General features: G+C 40.3%; 1 protein-coding gene and 1 long non-coding RNA gene across 8 annotated transcripts in view; both read right to left on the reverse strand.

Annotated features, from left to right (window-relative positions):
* Positions 1-5,183, reverse strand: part of LOC121194433 — a 43,138-nt gene extending 37,955 nt beyond the window's left edge. Inside the window, exon 1 of the long non-coding RNA XR_005895380.1 lies at positions 5,089-5,183. This is a non-coding gene — a long non-coding RNA (uncharacterized LOC121194433). The remainder of the gene's footprint in view (positions 1-5,088) is intronic.
* A 2,438-nt stretch (positions 5,184-7,621) lies between these two features.
* asmtl (acetylserotonin O-methyltransferase-like) lies at positions 7,622-22,718 on the reverse strand. 7 transcript variants are annotated; one of them, XM_041057327.1, is made up of 16 exons: positions 22,633-22,671; positions 22,011-22,047; positions 21,605-21,720; positions 20,968-21,099; positions 20,824-20,871; positions 20,654-20,718; positions 20,489-20,553; positions 20,189-20,297; positions 19,443-19,797; positions 19,114-19,347; positions 18,028-18,190; positions 17,714-17,913; positions 17,466-17,598; positions 17,241-17,381; positions 16,940-17,062; positions 15,813-16,144 (listed from the first exon to the last, which is right to left on the reverse strand). In XM_041057327.1, exons 3-16 carry the CDS (start codon positions 21,695-21,697, stop codon positions 15,939-15,941), a joined length of 2,067 nt encoding a protein of 688 aa, XP_040913261.1. In that variant the 5' UTR covers positions 21,698-21,720; positions 22,011-22,047; positions 22,633-22,671; the 3' UTR covers positions 15,813-15,938. The 7 variants fall into 7 exon arrangements, with proteins under 7 accessions (XP_040913263.1, XP_040913261.1, XP_040913260.1 ...); XM_041057329.1 differs by lacking the exons at positions 15,813-16,144; positions 22,633-22,671 and adding an exon at positions 7,622-8,843 and having other exon boundaries at positions 21,605-21,715; positions 22,011-22,197; XM_041057326.1 differs by lacking the exon at positions 22,011-22,047 and having other exon boundaries at positions 22,633-22,718.
* Positions 22,719-22,769: the final 51 nt, after the last annotated feature.

The following is a 22,769-nucleotide window of genomic DNA, read 5'->3' on the forward strand; positions in this document are numbered from 1 at the left end:
AATATTCCCCTTCGTATTCCGTGGCCTGTCAGTCTCCACCTGCCTGTCCATCTTGCTGCTGCAACACCTCAGCACCCACTCACTGACAACCACCATCTCCTCACCGGCTTTTAGGCTCAGAATGAGCTGGAGAAAGGGAGTGTGTATGTGAGGGAGGGGTGTGTAGGTGTAGGCAGTGGCAGGCTTTATAGAAAGAGCCCAGCTATCTGCTGACAATCTGACAGGGGTCCGCTTGTAAACAAACTGCAACAACCAGTGTGATCTAACCTATAGCATTGTACTGCAAATTAGAAAGGTATTCACACCTCCCATGCATACAGGCACACAAGCAGCTACACATAAACACAGGCAGGTGCATACACTTATAAGTACACGTACACACACACACTAGCAGGATGGTACCTTAGCAGAATCTTAAGTACCTTATGCAAACTGTATGTTTGTTGGGGAGGTACAGGCAGAGCACTGATGAGTGGCTCATTATGGCAACACCAGCACTACACACTGGGTATCGCATAATCAAAGCCTGGGGGTACGTATTAATTATCCTTTTGAATAGTGATGAAATTTTAAAAAGCTTCTCCTTAAGGCTCACATCACGGATAGATGAAACAAAGCGCAGCACAGCTTGTGCGCCCAGGCTCACATGTGTTTTTACATCTGTTCAGGATATTTCAATTTGATGCTCAACAAGCTGAGACCGAGATTAAAGGATAATAATGTGTCATCCTCCACACAAGCATCTCTTCCAGAGCGAGTAATAGCACATCAGCAGGCAGGCAGGCGGCTCGGCTTCTGGAGGAAAACTAGCTAACAGCCATCACAGGCGAAGTCAATCCAGTCACGCAAGTGACTCCTGCTTGTCTCCAGTCAAGGTTGCTGAGGCACTGTCTCTCTCTTTCCCCTCACACGTACCAGTTGACTGGTAAAAGAGAATTCAGACAAGGGAACGGTGGGGGGAGTTGTATTGAAATTTGCTTGAAAGAAATATTTATGAGCTGATTTTTTTTTAAAGAAAGCGTTGTCTTTAATGAACATGTTAAAAGATTGTTTCACCATCTATAATTTATATGGTAGGGCTTCGTCAGGGAAACAGGGCTAGTTTCAGTTTGTACAATGTGAATCCCTGAGCATGATGGTAAAGAGCATCCTGAACATCTGCTTTGCCGGAGAGGTGTGACTGCTTGACACTGCTGTGATGCACAGAGGGACTCATGGGATATAGAGGCATTGTGAGTGTGAGGATATTTGTTGCCAGGCTGTATGAGAAACTGCTGATTGACAATCACTGACCAGATAAACAGGAGTATAGAGGTTTGGAAAGGCCTTGAATATCAGCACGACCCTCACTCAGAGAAGGGGAGAGAGGGTGTGATAGGAGGGTGAGGGAGAGAGAAGGACTGCGATGCAGTTTAAAATGTTTCTGTAATTATCTGCTCTCCATTCTGACTACATCCCCTTTACAGAACTGATCCTTTCAAAATTCTGCTTTCTTCCCGTTGAATTATCCCATCATTAGCCCTAACAACGGGCACCGCAGGAAAGCCGCAGTAATTTTTCTTTTTACATCTTCAAGCAAATTTATTCTTTTTTTTTTTTCCTACTTTAAGCTACAGGGGTGTTATTGTGACATGACTTCTTTAAAGATCCGATTTTTGTAGGGAGACTCAGCAGTGATTATTATTGGGATAGCTGTTACACCTAAACACCATGGATGTAAGTGAGGGTGCATGAAAATTAGCATTAGTTAGCAAACAGAGAAACTGAAACACTAACAAGTATAATGAACATACAGTTCAAAGCTAAAAGTGATGGATAAATGGCATAAACAGTTAGCTGAGAGTAATATTTTTACAGCTGAAACAGTTGGCCAACACAAAAGTAATGGATAAACTGTTGAAACTTATAGCTAAAGGTAATAGAAAATGCTAAATGCATTTACGTCTGAAACAGAAAGCTAGCATAAAGGTAATGGCTAAATGGCTGAAGTAGTAGTAGTAGCTTAACAGTTGAAACTGAGCCTTAAAAGTAGTGGATAAGTGGTTTAATCATGCTCTGCCAACCCAAGTAGTTAATATAAATGTAAACTTGATCAAACTAACAAAAATATTGACAGTTCAACTATATGAGAAACTAACTGTAACAATATCCACTTTTACGTAAATAATAGCATCGCATCACAGTATAATCAATCCAGTATAATCAATTTAAATGGAACATGACGGGTGGTGCTGATGAAGAGTTGAGTTCATCTGAGAAAACTGGTGTGTGTGTGTGTGTCATGTATTTAAATGGGGCTATACTGAAACACCTTTCAATATGCTGTGCTTTGTTAGAACTGCTTGTGATTGCTATCCCTTGAAGGGCAGTATGTCTCTGATGACAGGCGTCACAAAGGCATAACACACCTGTACTCTACGTGTTAACAAGATGGTTGCATTGTGAGCTTTTGAGAGCCTGGGTTTTCTTTTTCTTTTTTTTTTCTTTTTTACCCTAAAAGATAAAAATATGAAACTGTTCTTGCAGTTGAACAATATCAAAAGTCAAGGAGCCAGCCTTCATGACAACATGCATCAGACCTCCTTTGGTTCAGCAGAGCAACGTTTGTCTGGATGTCTCCTTCTATGACCAGAGTGGATGATCTAATCGCCTGCTGCTGCTGCTGTAGATACACCCTCAGTGATGACAGCATGGGTGAGCAGGTGAGGTCACAGCCAATTGTCACTAATAGGAGCGAGATCAGCCGCGGCACTAGCAACTGTGTAGAAACTCTAACCTTATTATTTACAAAGCTGCACCTCGAACCTTATCAGTCTCAAACGGAGGTCTGCCTTCAGCGCGCACGGCTGAGCAGAGATTATCACAGTCATAAAAAGAAGAGAGGGGAAAACAAGCTATACTGTAGCTGTCAAGATTTCATCCTGTCTGAATTTCTCCTTTACAAGTGCCTCACTATATGTAAACACAAGCACACACCCACACAAAGACACACATCCAAATACACAGCTACAAAAAAAAAAAAAAAGTACACACCTACATGCACACACAGTGCAATTTTTCCAGTCAAGGATGTTGGAAAACCTGTCAGACTTTCACAAAGAAAAGCAAATTTATTTATTTATTTGAGTTCAGAGTAATTACAGGCATTACCATGGTGCTTGGCTGTGACATCTCTTTATAAAATCAGGTGTCAGAGTGCGCCAAGTAGAGACGTGCTGGGGAGGAAATGTGACTCTTTTCCTCTTCTAATCTCTAATCAAATTAAATAGGTGGGCACTTTTTCCCGCTCTTGCTCTCTGGCTCTCTCTTTCTCTCTCGCTCCCATCACATGAGAAGGGAGCGGATAAGCTTTGCCTGAAACTGCCAAGTGTACATCCAGATACCATGAAAAATTCTGCTTGTCAGCACTTCCGTAATTTTTGGTCCTGAGGAATTTTTCAATACGACTGCATGAGTACACATTGCAGCAGCTCAAGGAAAACACCAGAGCCAAGAATCCAATTGAAGGTATTTGTTTCCATTTCCGGCTATTTGGCAAAGATGAGACTAGATAAATATGTTATTCATTCCTGCCGAACACAGTGGCTTCTGAGGAAATATGTTACTCTTGCCTCTTTTCTTTGACTCTAAATAATTGAACAGAGAGAGGAAGGCCTCTGCAGGGTTCATATTGAGTTTTTACTGACTTTCCCCACATCTGTTCCTACTGGCTGTCTTCCTCTACACACACACACACACACACACACACACACACACACACACACACACACACACACACACACACACACACACACACAGATTCACACACACACACAGATTCACACTCACACAGATCAGATGACAACGCGGCTGTCTGAAATTCATGGCTTTGAGCTTTTGACAAAATAAGCGAGATGAAGACGAGCGCAGGTACAACATGGTCAGACTCCACTGGGTTCGCAGATGCTTACACTACTCCTCCTCTAGCACAAGCACCACCAGGAGCCCCGGGGCCCTGACAGAAGAGATATGACATATTTAAAAAAAAAACTAGAAGGGTGGGGGGGGATGAAAACAACTTCCCCCGTGAAGAAAAAAAAAAGGCCTGTGTTTTACATCTCTCTCACAACGACAGCTTCAGGGACAGTTTATGTGCAAGAGACAAAGATACTTTGACATTGTCAGCTTCTGTCACTGAAGCTACCAATGGTTGTTGGCGAGGAGTCGCTACAGCAAAGCGGCCTCCTCTTCTTGTGTTGATCTGTGTGTGTGTGAGACTGTGAAATGGCTGGGTCTTTTGTGTGTGACTTGATGTCTAGAGGCCTTTATGATAATGAACGTTAGGTCTTCCCCCACTAAAACATATCAATAAATAAAACATAGGAACCTCTCCATTGTGGTTGATTCACACACGGAAGAGGCGCAGGCCTCTTTTAGCTCACTGCCACTTTAAGGGAGCGTAGCTTAGCTGTGATACAAATACACCATCATAAACACTTAAGATGAACAATCCACCTGAGACCGAGAAAGGAGCCCTTTTATGCACGGTGAAGGAGAACTATACATAATTAAGAGAGGAAAGTGTAAAGATGTAATTGGTATGTTGTTGATAATCTTGATTACCATTATTAAGTAGTTTTTAAAGATACATGACTCTGAGCCATATTTAGAGGACTTAACTTATTAATCAGGCAGCTGTTTGCTGAAGCTCTTCAGAGAAATGCAGAAGAAGAGGTACAGTAATAACAGTACGAGTGTACACAAGGACGGAAGTTATGTCACTATTTTACGAAAATAAATGAGAACGAAAAAAACGAAATAAGAACTTTGTTGGAAATGAAAAATGATATGTGCGCTGATTAAACAAAACCTTTATAAGGATGTAAAAATCACTGGACAGCTAGGAATGGAGCTGACAACAAGAATTAATACAGTCAAAACCCATTTTAAATTGCTGACTACATGAAACAAGATTGAGAAAATTACTCCACCACAATGGCGCACAGAGGGGGCCAGACAAGTTCCCCTTTGTGTCGTAGTAATCTCTGCAAAAGTCTATGTTTCTTTGTGTCTTTGCTCTGACTGCAGAGGTCATGTTGTGGGTCTTACCTCCAGGTTTGAGGTTCGCTCTCAGGTGCTGTCTGCCGTCCAGGCTTAGTTCACCCCCAACCATCCCCAGGCTCCACCGCTGCTCTTCAAAGGCTGCTTGAAAACAAAATGTGGTTGAACGGAAAAAAAAAAAGATTAAACATTGATTACCAAGAAAACATTGGTAGTTGTTTATTTCCAGAGGCAGAATAGTCTTACAAGAGGTAAGAAAGAAAAATGAGCCATTCAAAAATTTTCTGATTTTAAAATGTGAAAACATTACCCCGATTGAATGCTGTTGATCCATCAGCATTATAAATACAAAATTATCATGTATCCATGAACATCTGTTACTCTGGATTTACCTTAATAGATAATTGTGCTGTGTAAAGGGAGACAGCTTTAAAGCCAATGGTCTTTGGTTCAGTGGTGGAGCTGACTGCAACATGCTGTGGCAATAAATCAAACTGCTTTCACTCTTTTTTCGACTCAACAATCTAACATTTTCCCTCTTACTTCATTCATCAGTTGTAATCACAGGGATTAAATTAATGTGTCACATCTAAATGGCAGGAGACACAAAATTCACCATGTGGTGTGTGTATATCATGCACTACATCCCCAAACACCAGCATCTTAAGGTGCTGAACAGAGCTTATTTGGGCTTTAGCCTTTGTGATGATGTTTGTCATAATAGTCATACTGCCCTCCATTGGCTAAAACATATATTACAACAACAGTGCTGAGGGTGAAGTCAGTATTGACATTCCAATTTGACTAATAGCGTTCAGGGCTGTTAGAATCAAGTGTGATGAATTTATTGACGATGGTGAAAGACTTCAGTTTGATGTTGCTTGCTTTTCTGAAGAGCAGTAATTCATTACAAAGCCCAACTTCCAACAAGTTATTTATCAGACTACAGTAACATAGCTGGTTTATATCTGTTAAAAATAACTGTCAACGTATTGGGATGTGATTGTTTTTCTGTTTTGGCTCTTCAATCTGTCCGAGGTTTTCTGCTGTCTTCACCTCATCTGTGCTGTTTTCTTTCCCTGTACTCCTCCTTTCCATCCAATCTCACAGTCTAAGCTAATGACAAGTTCACTGTGCATTAGACAACTTCAGAGGTGGGCATCATATCAAAGTTCTGTTGCAAATTATTAACCAATTTAAGAATTTAAGTTTCTAGAGCAGCATGTCTGTGGTTTTGTGCAAACCATTAGGCACACGAGTATTACACTACACATAGCTGCATGTAGTCATCACCGAAACAACATTTTCAATTAATTCAAGTACTGTTAGCTCTATTCTTCTATCCTACAATAATTGGAAAAACAATTACTGTATCACACTTGTTGCATTACACATATGGTTATCATTGAGGGTAAGGAGCTGTAATGAGCAATATATTCCTGGTCATACTGCTCTAACTTTAAGGAAGGTGGACAAAGAAAAAGCGAGCCACTCGTTAAAGTGTGCCAGATATTAGGATATGGAGGGAAGAGACAGACGATTTACAATGTTGGTATTCATGAAAATATTTGCTGGTTTAAAAAAAAACAACAAACCTATATATGTATATATTCTGTTGTCAAATACAATACATTGTTATGTTAAATTACACAAACAGAAAATGTAAAGGTGATTTAAATCTTTTTTTGATTTATATACTCGTGTCAGAATGTTAACATGTTGGTATCATCATCATCATCAGTTTACTTAGTATGTTCTATGAATAGTGAGGGGAAAAGAAGAGAACAGAGGAAAAGTGGTTACCTATTTATCTTCTCTGTTTCATCTTTAGTATGTCTTCTTTTAAAAAGCTGAAGCAAAGGGACTTACTAAAGAAAATACTAAACTATATTTATATGCTGTATGGTCCATGGAGTATTAGGAAAGCAGTATTTTCCTAATAAGTCCCCATCAGTGTCACAAATGCTCCTTTGACTTATGTGGTAGCTGTGGTATAAGAGTTACTGCAGTGCATCATGTGGGTGTTTCCCATAACACTACACAGCAAGATCAGTGCATTCAGAAAGTGATTCAGTGATTCTGTTAAATGGATGATTCTTGTTTTGAGGGCACATCTCCTCAGAGGACTGAGCTGTTTAGCTTGATTGCTCAACAGATATCTCTCTCCATATCCTCTGTAGAAAACTTGCATACAGAGAGATATAGTTGGGACAGACTTGCCATTTTGCCTGAGAAAGATGTGTAGTTGGTTAAAAAAAAAAAATAAAAAAAAGTTGCTGAATGTAGGTGAGCTGTGATACCAGGGTGCAGTTACTCCTTGTACTGTTATTTCAGTATGTATATATGTATGTAGAGTGGCTTTCTGAAAGGATTTGTCTAAATAGCTTTGGACTAGAGCAACATATCGGAAATGTGCTACTGATTTAACAGTTCATCTGGCATGAGACAAAGGGAGACAGTCATATAGACCATACAGTGGTTTGTCAGTGGTTATTATACCACACAATTTAGTAAAGTTATATATTTATGTTTAAAATGCTATATTTACTTTAAATGGGATGGAGCCTGGAGGTCATGTAATGTGTTTAATGCCTTTAGCGGACACCTCTCCTCCCCTCTGTCCACTGCTTGTCAATACAAAGACGTGCATTCACATGGAAGAGAAGTCAGCTCATCTGGCAAACAAAAGCATAACTTGAAATACTATACAGCACAGACACTTCACCGCCTACATTATAACTGTCCAGACTTCAGGTAGATTCTTGATATTCTCACTCTGTGTCATGTTCTGTGCATCTTCTGCCAACTCACCAAATACAGACTCAAAAATAGTGGAGCAATGAGCTCAACAGCTGAATTATGCCCAGTTTTTAGTGTGAGGAGTAGACTAACAGTAAGATTATAAATATGCATGAATCGAGGTGAGTAACTAAAACTGTAATATCTTTTTCTGACAGTGTTGATCAACACCTAAAATAAAACTTTTCTCCATTATAAAGCATGAGCTACTATAAAAGTCGGACCATTATGAAGTCCATTATAACAGTTAAAACAGCTATTGTAAAGTGATTATGAAGTGAATGAGAGAAAAGCTGACTTCTACTTGGGCTTTACTGGTGAAAACGTTAGATTTGTGTAGCAGTCGCGGAGGCCTGACTAGAATAATGAGTGCCTAACGTCTGGGAGGCAAGCGGAGGGTAGCTGATTCAAGAAACTGGTCATGTTTAGGATATTGCCATGATTGAAACCAGATGGTACTGAGAAAACATACACTTTTCATTTTTCATTAGGTTCTCATTCGGTGAAAATCCCTAGGATGTAATGTCCCACTCTTTTGAAGACGAGTCTTAAAATCATGTCAAACTAGCTGCAATGAATATGCCAATGGAATCCATAAGAATATACTCAAGACTGCAGTTTGTGAGGAACCTGGAAACGTATCTACAGCTCTGTCAACAAACTTATGGGCCCTGATGAAAAACGGCCAATGAACTGGGCAAAGTTCATTCTCCTCATTCACTGAATCAAAGGCCTGGACATGCAGGGGAACCTACTACTGGAACTTGCCTTGAACAAAAGCCTGTAACACCTCCATCCACCCATGTAATGTGTATGCCTGTGCGCATATTGGCACAGGCCCGACGGCCAGGAAGATGGTTTGGCAGGGGATCACGAGGAACAGGTCAACATGAAGAGCAAGGGAAGGCAAGGCAGACGGAAGAGTCAAAAGAAACCCGGAGAAGTCTTTGAATCCAGTGGAATTCCTCTCCTCCTCCGCGGCTCCTCTGGGAGGCGTCAGGAGCCTGTGGAGAGAGCGAGGTAAGACGGGGCCTGTCAGGAACAAAGCTCCAAATTCACATGATATGTTTAGCTAAAAGGGTGAAAGAGAAATGAATCAAAGCTTGGCGGGATCAAAGAAACGCAACAATAAAGTCAAGGCGGTTGCCATGGGACCAGCAGGAGATGCATATCATTTATAAGTTGTTCTTCGGCTCTGTCAGATGTGGAGGGAATTGATTGTTATTGTTTGGAGAATGAACTGCTGCTGGAGGGGGTTAAGAGCAAGGGTCATCATCGCACAGTGAGAGGAATATATCTTCTCCCTTGTTTTAAACAGCAGCCGCCTGTGATCTGTGTCAGAGGCCACTGCAGAAGCACCTTCAACTCGTGATAACAGACAACAAGACAGACACAAAGACAACTTTGTCAACCCCGTGAATATCTTATCAGCACAAACCACTGATAGGCTAAACATTTGTTTTGCATCTTACTCTGTCAGAGGTTATGATCATTGTTACTGTTTAAATGTGAAATCAAATACACTTAAGCTGTTAACTGGAGACTTTCATTTTCATTCATGCAGCGTAATTTTCAATTGAAGAATATTGCAGCAACACCGTGGCAAGGTCTACGCTGTTTGTTTTTGGGGTTTTTTAAGCGTCACTTCACCTAAATTACAAAATACATAATTTGTTAATTATCCTTGCTGTTTCTAGCCATGTAGATTATTTTGTGCACCACAAATTAAAAAGATCTTCCTATGAAACATCTGCCACTACCCCAGTAAAACGAAGGCGAATCAAATTTTGTTGTCCTCAAAATATTAAAACAAAAAAAAAGAAAGGAAGGGAAAGGAAACCAATGTGCCTCTCCAGTATAATGGAATTACATAGAGCACAATGAAAACTGATCACAATTAGGGCATAATTCAAAAAACAAAAAAACAAAACAAAACTGAAAGAGGCAATACTAAGGATAACCTTTAACTCAGATTTAAAAGTCTAACCAACAGGAGCTGTCAATTAGCTTCAGATAGGCACCTTTATACATCACATCTGTTGCACTGCTTATCTGCATATAACAGTGTTCATCTGTATGGTCCCTGTTAAATAAAGAAAAAAATGTAATTATTATTTGGGTTAAATGAGCCTTTAACTGACTCTGAGACCTCAGTCACACTGGTGCTGAAGAGCTTGCACACAGTAAAATAGCTCACATCTAAGCAACACACATCAGGATTCACTTAAGTCTCTAAATTAAAGACTTTCACAGTTGCAAAGGATAAAAAAAATCAGGCTCAGATGTATGCAAGCTCATTTCCACCAGGAACAAGGGGGGAAAAAAGATGAAAAGTTAGACATGATAAAAACTAAAATGCTCATGATCAATAAAAGGTTTCACTTACTAAGTCAAATTTTTTGTGATATTTGGTAAAATGCTGACTTATTATCTGATCATTTTGACTTGTGATGAGAAGCTGCACACAAATTATGTTACAGCAAGTGGAACAAATTATTTTGAAATATTCTACTTGTTTTAATTACCAAGAATTAATAGCTTTCACATATGCGCACATACCTCTAGAAAACCAGCCAATTTGATTGACATGGCAGTGAACATGTCATTACTTTTTTTTTTTTTTGTAAATGCAGGTGTCTGTTTGTGTGTGCATGTGCATATCTGTGTTTGTGTGTGTTTGTGTGTTCGTGCAGTGATGAGACCCAGTCTGTCTGCTGCTCTCTCAGACTGCACCCATGAGAGATCCCAAAATAACAACAAAGAGCCCTCAGTGGGTCGGATGAAAGCCCTGTCACCAACCATTTCAACACAGAGAGTCTCCTCCCCTACTGTATCTCTGAGTGACACCTCACACATCACATGGAGACAGGAAGGGGAAACAGACTCTCGTATTTGACCGCAACAAATATTTCCATATGTTAATGAGACTGTTGTTGGCTTTTAGCAGGTGCCAAATGGGCTCTGATTCTGGGCTCAGTGGTGGTGGGTTTGCCATTTCACTGCTGATGTTCTCAAATCCCAGGGTCTAGTGGAAGTGAAAGTTGAGAGTTACAAGTGATCAGATGAATATCACATTGCAAACACTTCTTCCAATTCCAGTTTTTTAAAGAACTAGTCTGACTAATTTGGGAAATAAGTTTATTTGCTGCCTTGCCAAAAGTCCGATGAGAGGATGGATACCACTCTCATGTCTATACACTACATATGCAGGTAAAGCCAGGAGGGGATTAGCATAGCTTAGCATAAAGACTGGAAACAAGGGGAAACAACTAGCCTGGCTCTTTCTAAAGTTCAAAATGACCTCCAAAAATGACCAACCTCTAAAGCTCTCACTATGTTACATCTAGTTTGTAAACTCCACAAGCTGTGGTTTTTATGGAGAGCTACCTGCTGTACCTCCTATAGTCTTGTCGTCACTCTGTACATGCCAGGTGACCAGGGGTGACTCTGGTCCGAGCCAGGTTTGCTGTTTCCCCCTGCTTTCAGGCATTGTGGTAAGCTAATAGCCTCTTTGAACCAGCTCCATTCTTAGGGCACGGACATGAGAATGGTAAAGACCCTCTCCTCAAACTGTCAAACTCTCAGGAAGAAAAGACCAAGAAAAGACCCATAAGTTAATTTCTATTGCTTAGTATAAATCATATGAGTCGCTGAAGAAAAAAAAATAGATATAAATCAATTAAAAATCTCAGCAGAATGACTGTAATAATAAAGTACAATGTCTTTATAATCTTTGTTATTCTGTTACACAGACATAAAGCCCCATCTCCAATGAGAAGCACAGTCTTACACAGTCCCAACCAGCAGTTAAATCCACAGTGAAAATCCCTCCATGTTCTACTACTGATGTCAGGCCAAAAAAAAAAAAAAAAAAAAAAAAAAAACTACAAACAGAAGAGAAGGACTCCATTGTTATTTCTAACTGGTAGAAGCCCTGAGGTTATTTTTCCTCTGCCTTGAAACAAATCAATGAAGCACAACTCACTTTGAACAATTGCACATTTGCTGAAATCAGATGTGGGTTGAGGAGCCAGCCATCATCGCGCTTATTCTGTTTGTTGACAGAGGAGGACTTTGATAAACAAGACTGTTCTTTGAAACAGGTGCCCAAGCATGAGTTCAGTTTTGAGAGGCAATTCAGAAAGCTGACTGATTAGAGAGTGTTTGTTATTCTGCATGCAACCATTTGGATTCTGTATATCCTCCCCAAAGTCACAAAGAGGCTTTTGATATAAACAACGATACTGTTTATTTTTCAGCTAAGATAAGGCAAAAGTCTGACATGGATATTTGCAAAATTTCAGATATCGCAGCAGTGAAATCGTCTGTCCTCTCCTGTCACTTTGATAAAAGTGTCAACAAACAATAAAACTTGATAATATCGGCCCCTGCATTGACGATTTCTTTAGTCAACGGTGCCCCCAAGTGGTTATAGCGGAAGTTGCATGAAATTTCACTTAAGTTTTTCTTACAAAGCAGTTAACTTTCTAAGTTTTATGAAACTTTGCATTCATTGTTATTTAAGGGGCCGTGATTATTCTTGTGAAATGTATAGGTTGCTTTCTCAACTGAAAAACTGAAGTCATGACAATACCACAGTGTGTTTTCACTGGCTGTTCTACAACAGTAAACACGGCACGCAGTTTTCCCAGTTCACAAACTCAGCTTATCCTCCCTATCAACATATGGAAGTGTTTTTAAATCGCTATCTACTAGCAGCAAATGGTCTTAAATCAGTCATTTTAATATCAAAGCACTTAACACTAGAATGATGATTACTTGCAGGTGGATATCCATGCTGCTTGTCAAGACTGCATTTGAAGAAAATGACTGAGCTCTTATCCGACACGTACAGTACAGCCAGTGTTCAATAGGCAAGATCACATTACAGAAGATTACTTTGGAGTTTCAGCAATTTTCCCAAATTACACTGGCCTTTGGTCTCTGGTAAACTTGATTGACTTGAATGGTTTTCATTAGAAAGCCTTGCAGAGTCTTTGCTGTTGATGCTTGTACACAAAAATCGAGGCATTTGAGGGTGAGTGGGTGCAGCTGGGACACTGGAAGTGAAAGGATATGCAAATCCCTCCACGAAATTCTTCATCATGTTTAAAGGGAACATAAACTGTGCTATTTGATTTGTGATGCTCATCTGTATTTAACAGGCCTGACACAACCATTTGGCGTCACTTAGCTGTCTTTGAAAAGAACCGATCGGTAATCCAATGTGCATGAAGTATTGAATCAATACAGGCTTTCACAATCAGTGTGGCGGGAAAGTATTGCAAAGTATGGTGTTTTGATGCCTTCAGTGTGTGTTCACAGTAACACAAACCTTATGTGATTTACACTCACTGTTGTATTTGAACTTTGGTATAACCCCCCTCTGTCTCTCCCAATCATAAGAACAAAATGTGAGTAATGGAAATCAGTTAGATGTCACAAAGAGCCTGAGCCCAGACTGACAAGAAAATAGCCATGAATAACATGACCACCCCTATTACCCTCCTAGGAAAATACTTAAGAGAGTGATCCAAAATGAAGAGTAATCCAGATACACTTTCAGTGTCACAAAAAATAAGAGCTATCAATCCTGGCCAGAGATATTCCCACATTCTCATCAGCTGTTTGGCTGCTCTACCTGCTGCTTCAAAATTCAAATCCAAGAGGTTTATCTGTGAAGAATTAAAGGGTGGTGTCTCTGCATTACGAAACTAAATCACCCAACCATGCACACAAAGCACAGATTAACTACCAAACTTGGCAACATAAACCTTAATTCTGATAGCACACTGTCACTCAATGCTCAAATGTTCAAATCTCTGTAACACACAAGTAGCTGCCACTGGAAAGAATTAGACAGTTTAACAAAACAGGAACGCTGCATCTCTCCGAGGTTTCTGAAGAGATCTGCAGGTTTGTGATGCCATCTTGAGGTGATTTCCTGTCATAGCAAGAAAGTGAAGCACTGTTCAAGTCCTTCAACTTCTACATTCCCCAAATATCAGATGTCACTTAGGAGGTGAGCAGCATGTACTGTAAGCAGAACAGTGACAAGCACAGTATTTGCTCTGCAGCTTTAATTTGGGACGGACCAACATCGGAGGAGAAGAAGTGAGAGTCTGGTCAAACAGATCAAAGAAGGGAATTCTATATGATGTGTTCAACTAGAAAATGCTTTGAAGCATTTGTCTGTGGGCTAGTGTGACTTAAGTGAGTAACACTGCTTTGTGAGCACAGGAGGAGGTTAAAGCTTGGACACTGCTTGTAGGGCTATGAGGGTTGTGTCAGGTTGTAATGGTGGGAGAATGAGGGTCAGCTGTGCAAAATGTACTGAACCCATCACACAAGATCAAGACGAAGGCTCCACCCATGCCTCAGAGCATGTCTGACGCAGCCCCCATGAAGAAGGCTTTGCCTGGTTCCCTCCCTCATCATCCAGCACGCTATAAAGTTGAAGTAAACATGAAGTCATGTCAGCCAGGGCAAAATACATCAGTGTACAAAAATGACATCCTATTTAGACCATAACATTACTTAGATGTTATTATCTCTTCTTTAATCATCTTAGCCCCATTGCATCCAGATTGCATCATTCTAACATGACAGTTCAGAGTGTTTAAGAGGCAGGACGCACACGCTCCAGCAACAGCCGTCATCCAGCTGACCGCAGCGAGTGGTTTTTGGAATGAGCAACTTACACATCAAACAATCCCAGACAGCTTGGTTTCTAATGCATCATTAGACAGACTATTCACGTAGCAAATCTCCCATTTGGTGATAGTCGTCTATTTAAAACTGGTATTCAAGGTATGACAGTAAGACATAAATGCTTTTCTACCTTTAAAGTTGGCCATCGCGTAAATGATGAATCCCCTGTACAAAAACTAAGATGCCCTGGATCGGTACAGGCTGCTTATCACATCCGACTTCTTGCACAGCTGCTGCCCTGCCAACATTAAAATCCAGTGGGTTGTAAGGATCCAGCAATGTGACTCCAGCAGCAACACCACAGGGCAAGTTACAAGAAAAGTAGTGCCTCAATATTGTGGGCTTATCCACTCCCTTTTAAGAGGATCTGTACTTTGAAAAGCAAAGCTGAGTGCTTGGGTGGGGGAAGCATGTGGATAAAATTGGCAGTACTTCCACACCAAAAGCATCTGCTTGCTGTTTTAGCATGCCCCTGTACTGTTCGTCAGCTCGGTTAGCTGGCATGCTTCATCTAATGGTCATCACAGTGAGGACAGTGAGGAGAGATTCAGATAACAGGCCTTCTAAATCACAGCAAAGAATACAGAAGGCAAGCTCCAAAGTGATTTTACAAAGGATCACAGTGAACCTGGCGTCATTATATTGACAAACAAATTATACGCCTTTGAATGCATAGTTGCCATCATTTCTGCCTGTCGTGTGATGATGTGTCTAACTGTACAGTGCTGTGAAAAAGAATTTTCCCCTGGGTAAAATAAAATCTAGCTAATCTACCCAACATATGACAGATGCTGAAACAACAACTTCACCACAGGCAGGATATTACAATTAGCAAGATAGCTTATCAATTTTCATCAAGATTTCTCGCTGAACTGTACGAGTATCAAAAACTCGCTAAACATAACTACTGCAGCAGGTGTCCAACTGTTCATACGCAGTAGCGCCGATGGGGGACTTATCAGTCAAGTGAATTAAAATTTTTACTTCTGATGGAGGACCACACAACAAAAACTCCTCATTTAGTATCATTATCATATATAAGACAAGCCAGTTTATATAACAGTCGAAATTAGCCCCACCTCAACCAGATACGCTGCTCTTTACATCTATATGAATCTTTAGTAATGATCCAATAATACATGCATAACACACTATAAATGGGGCTATTCTGTATTATGACTAATTAAACATTTGATGTTTAAGGTTTTGTTGATACTTGTACTTTTAAGGAAAATTTTGAAGATAAGATTTTGACTTGTGAGTAGTTTTTCAACATGCAATTACTTTATTGAAAGATCTTAGTATTTCTTTTCCACGACTGATCAAAGGCCTTGTGTTATAACAAAAATGAATGAAAAACCTGAGGATTTGTGTGCATAATTCACTTGCTACATTTTAATGGCAATTAAAGCATCTAAGAAATTCATCGTGTGAACCACACAAGTGTTCCCAAATCCATGTTTGCTCAGCATGTCTGCGTACTTGCTCTCTGTTCTCTCGCTGCCCTCAGTCTGGACAAGCATGTTTAGAGACTGCAGAGCAGAGTAGGGCGTCTGTCCGTCCAACATGGTCTCAGCTATGAGCACAGCACATCCTAAGACCCAACACAAGAGACTGTTCAAGTTTTTTCATTTAATCTATCTTTAGATAACACAAAAAAGTACATTTAAAAACAAAGACATCTTATTTCGATTTGCAGAGGTTGCTTTACATACTCACACCTCTTTATAACATTCTTGTTTCACACGGCTAGTCTTTGATTAACTTGTTTTTGGCAACAACAGAAAGTGGCCTTCTCTACAAAGTTATTCTGAGTCAAATAAGTCACACTTTGATGCAGAGCATAGCATCCAGGAAGTTGTCTGTACATCTGAAATGCGCTGTAATGAAACCGTGGTTCTTCAAAAGCAGGCTATATTCGGTTGCGCTCCTCTGCTTCCCCTCACCCATGCTGAGGGCCTGCAGCAACCCACAACGTGGGCCTCTTCTGTCTTCTTCCAGGAAGATCTCACTTAGCAGGACTCCGCAGCCTGGCAGCATGGGGCAAGCGCATGATATGTACGCAGATGTAACAATAGTGGTGGTTTTGTATCCCCTCATCTACTTACATAATTTTTTTAGGCAAAGAATAAATCTCAAGGCTGAGGAAAAAAACTGAACTACCTTCAAAGCTTGGCTTCGCTTGGCTTCTTTTAAAGTGCAACAATACAAACATTTCCAGCTAATTTTACGCATGATTTTACCAGTGTGGACATTAATGAGTAAAATCAGTTGCTACAGTCTTACAGTAGGAATGAAAAACTGCCAGTTTCACTGGCACGACTGAAAACACCGTCCTATGTCAGCATTAACTGATCAGTAAAACATATAGTCAGAAAGCTAATTTTACCTGGTGTGCATGCATCCGCGATTTTCCTCAGAAGAATATGCACCTTCTCATCAGACCAGTCATGAAGAATTCGTGCCAGGATGTACAAGTCTGCTTTAGGCAACTCGTCTTTAAAGAAGTCTCCTGTTGATAAAGTGCAGAAAAAGCCACAATTTTTGATCAGAGAGTGAGAAAGTGTCCATTTATATTTGTCACTTTGGTCACTCAGACCAACAAAATAAGTTAATTACACTACATCTGTGTTTAACCATTACACATTACTGATCAAGATGGTATTTTTAGTGCGGATAAACAAACAGACCTGCTAAAAATGATACCCTGTTGTCTGTGTGTAGCGGATGGAAATGTTCACTCATCTCAACAACAGAAGGCAAGTCAAACACCGTCACAGACAACCCAGGGTGGACTTTAGTAAACTCATACGCCATGGCACCAGTGCATCCTTGAAATTAAAAAAAAAAAAAAAAAAGATGAGAAGAATTGGTTTTTATTATTCAAGCACACATTTTTAAGCTTTTGAACTTACCTCCAAGGTCACAGGCTGTTTTAAAACCGGAGAGGTCAAAAGCAGTTGCCACAGCTTTTCCTGTAACTTTAGCAATACTGTGCATTGCATTCATGAATCTCAGTTTCACTTCCTCACTGTTGTAGTATGTGTCCTTTGAACAGAGAAATATGAAAGAGATGAATAAGAAATAGCATCTGTAACACATTTTTTAACATGATGCATCATTTGCATCATTTAAATCTGAGGCTGACCTTGAAGATAATCACCTGAAATACATCCTTAGATTTCTTGCCAAAGACCTTCTCATGTTGGTTGGTGCCGTCCCGCACAGCACTCTCAAGGTGCGTGAAAAGAGGCCACACTGTGTTGTTACAGTGCTGGATGTATCCATGCAGCGAAAAAGGTGCATCTGACAACAAAAAACGCACCGCCAGATCTGCGTTCTCATACACAGGCTTTTGGCATGCTGGGAGTAAAACAAAGATAATAATAAAACAAGAGAGAGGTTTATTTTAAGTGTATTAAATGCTTCTTAAAGTGATTGTCATGTAATTATCAACAGAGCTGAGCGCTGACTAACTTCTCTCTTTGCTCTTCAACAGTCCCAGAGACACACAAGCCTCCAGCAGGCACTCAGTTCCCTTCACAGAGGCTTTGATCTCCTGGGCCACCTGTGCTGTATCCAGCCCTGGTCTCCTCTGTAGCAGGTCAAACACACACAGCTTGGATGCCGTAAACAGCGCCTGGAACATTTTTGGAAAGGCAGAATGGATACAGAGGAAAAACACACTTTTATTTACGTGGATGTGACACGTGATGTCAGACAATGTGCTGTCTGGTGCTTGCACATTGTGGAAGATTGAGAAACGCATGCATGTTTCATTTCTATTCATTAAAACCAAAAAAAAAAGCAAATTTTCTTGTGTTCCACTACATCTCCAAAGTGGTGCACTAACCAGTGTATTGCACATCAAAAAAGGCCACTTTTAAAAGTCTTAAAAGAACAGTTCAACAGTTTGGGAAATACTCTTACTTCTTTCTTTCCTCGAGAGTTAGGTAAGAAGATCAACACCACTCTGGCCACTGAACATGAACCAGCACCTCTAAACCTCACAATTAGCACATATTATCTTGTTTGTTCGATCTGTACCCTGGAGGCTTGTGGTCACCTTGTGGTTGCCAGGCAACGAGCAGAGACTACAGGATGCCGCTGCACCTGAACCAGAGATAGTGCAGCGCTTAACCCCCTTGTAAAACCACATCTTTGTGCGCGTCTGTTTTTTGTACGGATTAAACAAACACAATATGACATGTTAATTAGTGAGCTTTAGGTCCTCGCAATCAGGTTGGTCTTCCTTTGAGAGGAAAGTTTAGCTGTTTCCCCTTGTTTCCAGTCTGTATGCTAGGACTTTATGTTGTAGCTTCATATTTAACGGACAGATATGAGCACAGTATCAATGTTCTCATCTAACTCTTATCAAGAAAGAGAGAATAAGTATATTTCCCAAAATGTCAAACCCTAACCCTGCTCCTTCAAGCTGAGCTAAATAGTTCTTTGCATACTCTAGGAGTCAACTACAACAATGGCAAACATTAAAAGATAATCACCATGAAAAAGCCATCACGTACAGCTTAAAGGTAAATATATACAGTTTATACCAATTACCTTCGAGGCTTTGAATCCATCCATAAGTTCAATGATTCGCTGCAAGTCTTCATTTTTGGGTTCACTGTCCTCATGCTCTGTCACATTGAGCTCAATCGCCTGCCCTCTGTTGGTTATCAGTGGTAGCGCTGTGTTCTCAGAGTCTCCCTCTCTGTCTTTGGTATGTTTAGACAAGCTGTTGACCAACATCCAAGAACTCTCACCCACTCCACTTTCAGTGCCCTTCCTTTTCACCTATAAGAGCAGATTGTTTCTTGTAAAAGAGAAATAAATAAATAAACTGAGAGAAACAGGCAATGCATTGTGCCCACAGCGTGAGAAAAACTAACCTTATGGACCGGACTGAATGAAGGGCTGACGTGGAGGTGTTGTGTTTGACTGGAGGGGTTGCTCGGCCTGGGGCTGGGTGAGGAGTTGTGTTTGGCTGAAGAGCTGGGACTGTGGCTGGACTGAGCTGACAGGTGGGGTGGAAGCTCAGTGAGTACAGAGGTGGTGTGAATGCCGCTGTGGTTCAGACGCACAGACGCACTTTCCTGGTCCAAAGAGGAAGTACAGCGGTTAATAAGGTCCAGCTGTTTGCAGAAGTGGTTGAGGGGGAAACCTACGACATTGAGGAAATCACCATGGACGTACTCCACCAGCATGCCACCGAGAGCCTGTATACCGTATCCGCCAGCCTTGTCCCTAACACACACACACACACACACACACACACACACACACACACACACACACACACACACACACACTTTACTTACAAAGAAACATATACACTAAGAATGTCACAAAAATACTTGCACACATACACAAAAGGGTTATAAGTCTAATTATATGTGTATGTAAATGTAGAACATCCAACAACATGCTCTCAATGACCTGAAGCAACATCTAATTTTTTGTGGACAATAGTCCCAATAGGACAAGGCAAACACAACTGGAACAAAACTCAAGCACCAAAGTCCAAAAAGCAACAAGTTCATGAACATCCAGTTAAATGACCTTCAGAATGCTTAGTGAAGTTACTACACACTAAGTGAAATCAATAGCTATTACATATGTGAAAGTTCACACTCACATGGGTTCACCACTATTGATGTACTCCCAGAGCATATCTTCTGAGAGATCAGCAAACTTCACCTTTGTTTCTTCGTAGAAGTCAAACAACTGGTAATCCACTTCTTCGTCTGCATGTCAGGAAGTTTAGAAAAAAACTTGTCTACTGATGGAACCATTGCATTTGGCCAGTAAAGCCTTCACATATACATTTAGGAATATAGCATGAAATCATCCATTAGGCTTAACTGCTGTAACAGATTTGCTTCATTGTCTACAGAAAGTGAACTGAACGTTTAAGCATTACTCAGCTGAGACTCACTTTCTTTCTCATGACAGAGGACAACTGCTACACCAGTGAAGACACTGTGCTCTTTACCGCTCAAGCTAGAAGAAGAAAAAAAGAGAGACAAAAGAGAGAAATTGCAAAGGACAATTTTCAGTTTCTAATGTTAAATCAGACAGAAACCTTGTAAACAATAAAGACCTTGACAGCATCCTGTAAGCATCATGCTTGTCCACTGGCTTCTCCAGAATCATGCCATCCACAGTCTTTGGAAAATGAAAAACAATGACCAGAGTGAATAACAAAAACACACAAATTTATATTGCAGCTACTAATCAGATAAAATATTGTAAATAATTTCTTCCTCTTACCACAATAGTGTCTGCTCCAATTACAATGTCTGGAGTTTTCAAGTGTTTCTAAACCAAATTAAGAGACAATATGTTGATGAATAGTATATGAATGTGTAGGACAAATTTACTGTACATTGTTATAAGAAAAGGAGCTTAACTCACAAAGGGCATCCTCCTGGCTACCTCCAGGGCTTTCTGTTTGGCTGTCTCAACCGCATACTCATAAGGCTCTTTGAAAAGCCCCTTGTCAAGTGTTTCTTTAAACCAGGATGGTACCACCTCAAAGCGTAAGCCCTGAGAGCAAAATGCAGCAATAATATATTCAATGTCTTTATTGTCAACTTAATTGTTAACTTAAATCACTATTATCAGGTAAGAAAATCAAAGAAGATGTACCACATCACTAATCAATCATTCATTCAGCCCAGAGTTTCTTGACCTTAGTCCTATCACCATATATTGTTACTGTTATGTACAATCCTTTAAATTACGAGAGTGTGCTGCGTAATGAGTTGAACTGATCTGACTTCATCTGATAAAACCACTGAGTCATGAAAGATTTACTGTACAGATATACATACTAATACCGTTTCAATAAGAAAAAAAAGAATGTCACACAATAACTTCACAACTCTCTAACTGCTGGGGTGAGTAAGATTTTTGGGACCTGAAATATGAGTTTTGGGTCACTAAACAGAACCTCTTTCTTGTTCAATTTAACAAGTACAATTTAATGTTTTACTGGAGAAATCAAATGTGTAGCAGTTGTTCCTTTGAGTTAAACCAGAAGGAAACATACCGCATTGCGGAGAATCTCCAGTCTCCTTGGAGAGGCACTTGCCAGCACAACCAGTTTACCGGAGAGCTTGGAAATGACAGGGTTCAGCACCATGGTGGCCCTCTTGTCTAACTGCCCTTAAGGTGATAAACAGAGTTAAACATTACAGATGTGGCCCAGTGAACCCAAAAAAGAGGACTTGCAGAGAATAATGTAACTGTTCAGTTGTGCAATTAATAAACAAAAACAGCTAATTTGATATGAGATTAATTTAATTCAATTCAATTTTATTTATATAGCGCCTTCCACAGTCAAAATTGTCTCAAAGCGCTTTACAGAGACCCAGAGCCTGACCCCAGAGCAAGCACTTAAGGCGACAGTGGCAAGGAAAAACTCCCTTTAAACAGGAAGAAACCTTGAGCAGAACCTGGCTCAGATGGGGGACCCTCCTGCCGATGGCCGGGCTGGGTGAAAGGAGGAAATTAATCATTTATGTCATTTATACAAGAAACAATGCTAAACATTCAATGTGTTTTACATGCAATGTGAGGATTTGCTGCTTTCCCATGATTTATATCATTGTTAATTATATACCTTTTGTGTTTCAGACATTTGGTTCCACAAAGCTAACAATTTAAAGGACTCCCTTTAGACTATGGGAGATTACTTTGGACATCTTTTAGACTATTGTCTGAGATTTGATTGAACTGAACGATTAATTGATTAATCTACAATGAAAAAAAAAGTTACGGCCCAACATGTAATGCAATAATGCAGTCCAAGAGAAACTGCGCAGCTGTCAGTCCTGTTAAAACAAACAAACAAACTTTATGTTCACTAGGTGCTAGCTAATAGCTGATATAGCTAGTAGCTATATCAGTTCGTAGCAGCTAACTTGGCTTGTTAACGCAACGTTACTGTGGGGTTTGGTTAACGAATTCACCCCCTAAAAGAAGACACGCCTGCATAATAATTATTACAAACAAAAAGAAGAACTTGTTTCACGGGTACAGCGTTATAGTACAGAAGATATGCAGTTTAGCACTTACCTGCTCAAGTTAGGGAAGCCTGACTGATAACGACTTGCCACTGACGACCAACGTGACAGCGCGTACGTGATGACGCCACCGACGTCGGCGGATCCACCAATCACACGCTTGTTAGAAGAAGTGTGTGGGAAGCAAGT

This window comes from Toxotes jaculatrix, chromosome 15 (genome assembly GCF_017976425.1).
Source record: "Toxotes jaculatrix isolate fToxJac2 chromosome 15, fToxJac2.pri, whole genome shotgun sequence".
Lineage (NCBI taxonomy): Eukaryota > Metazoa > Chordata > Actinopteri > Toxotidae > Toxotes > Toxotes jaculatrix.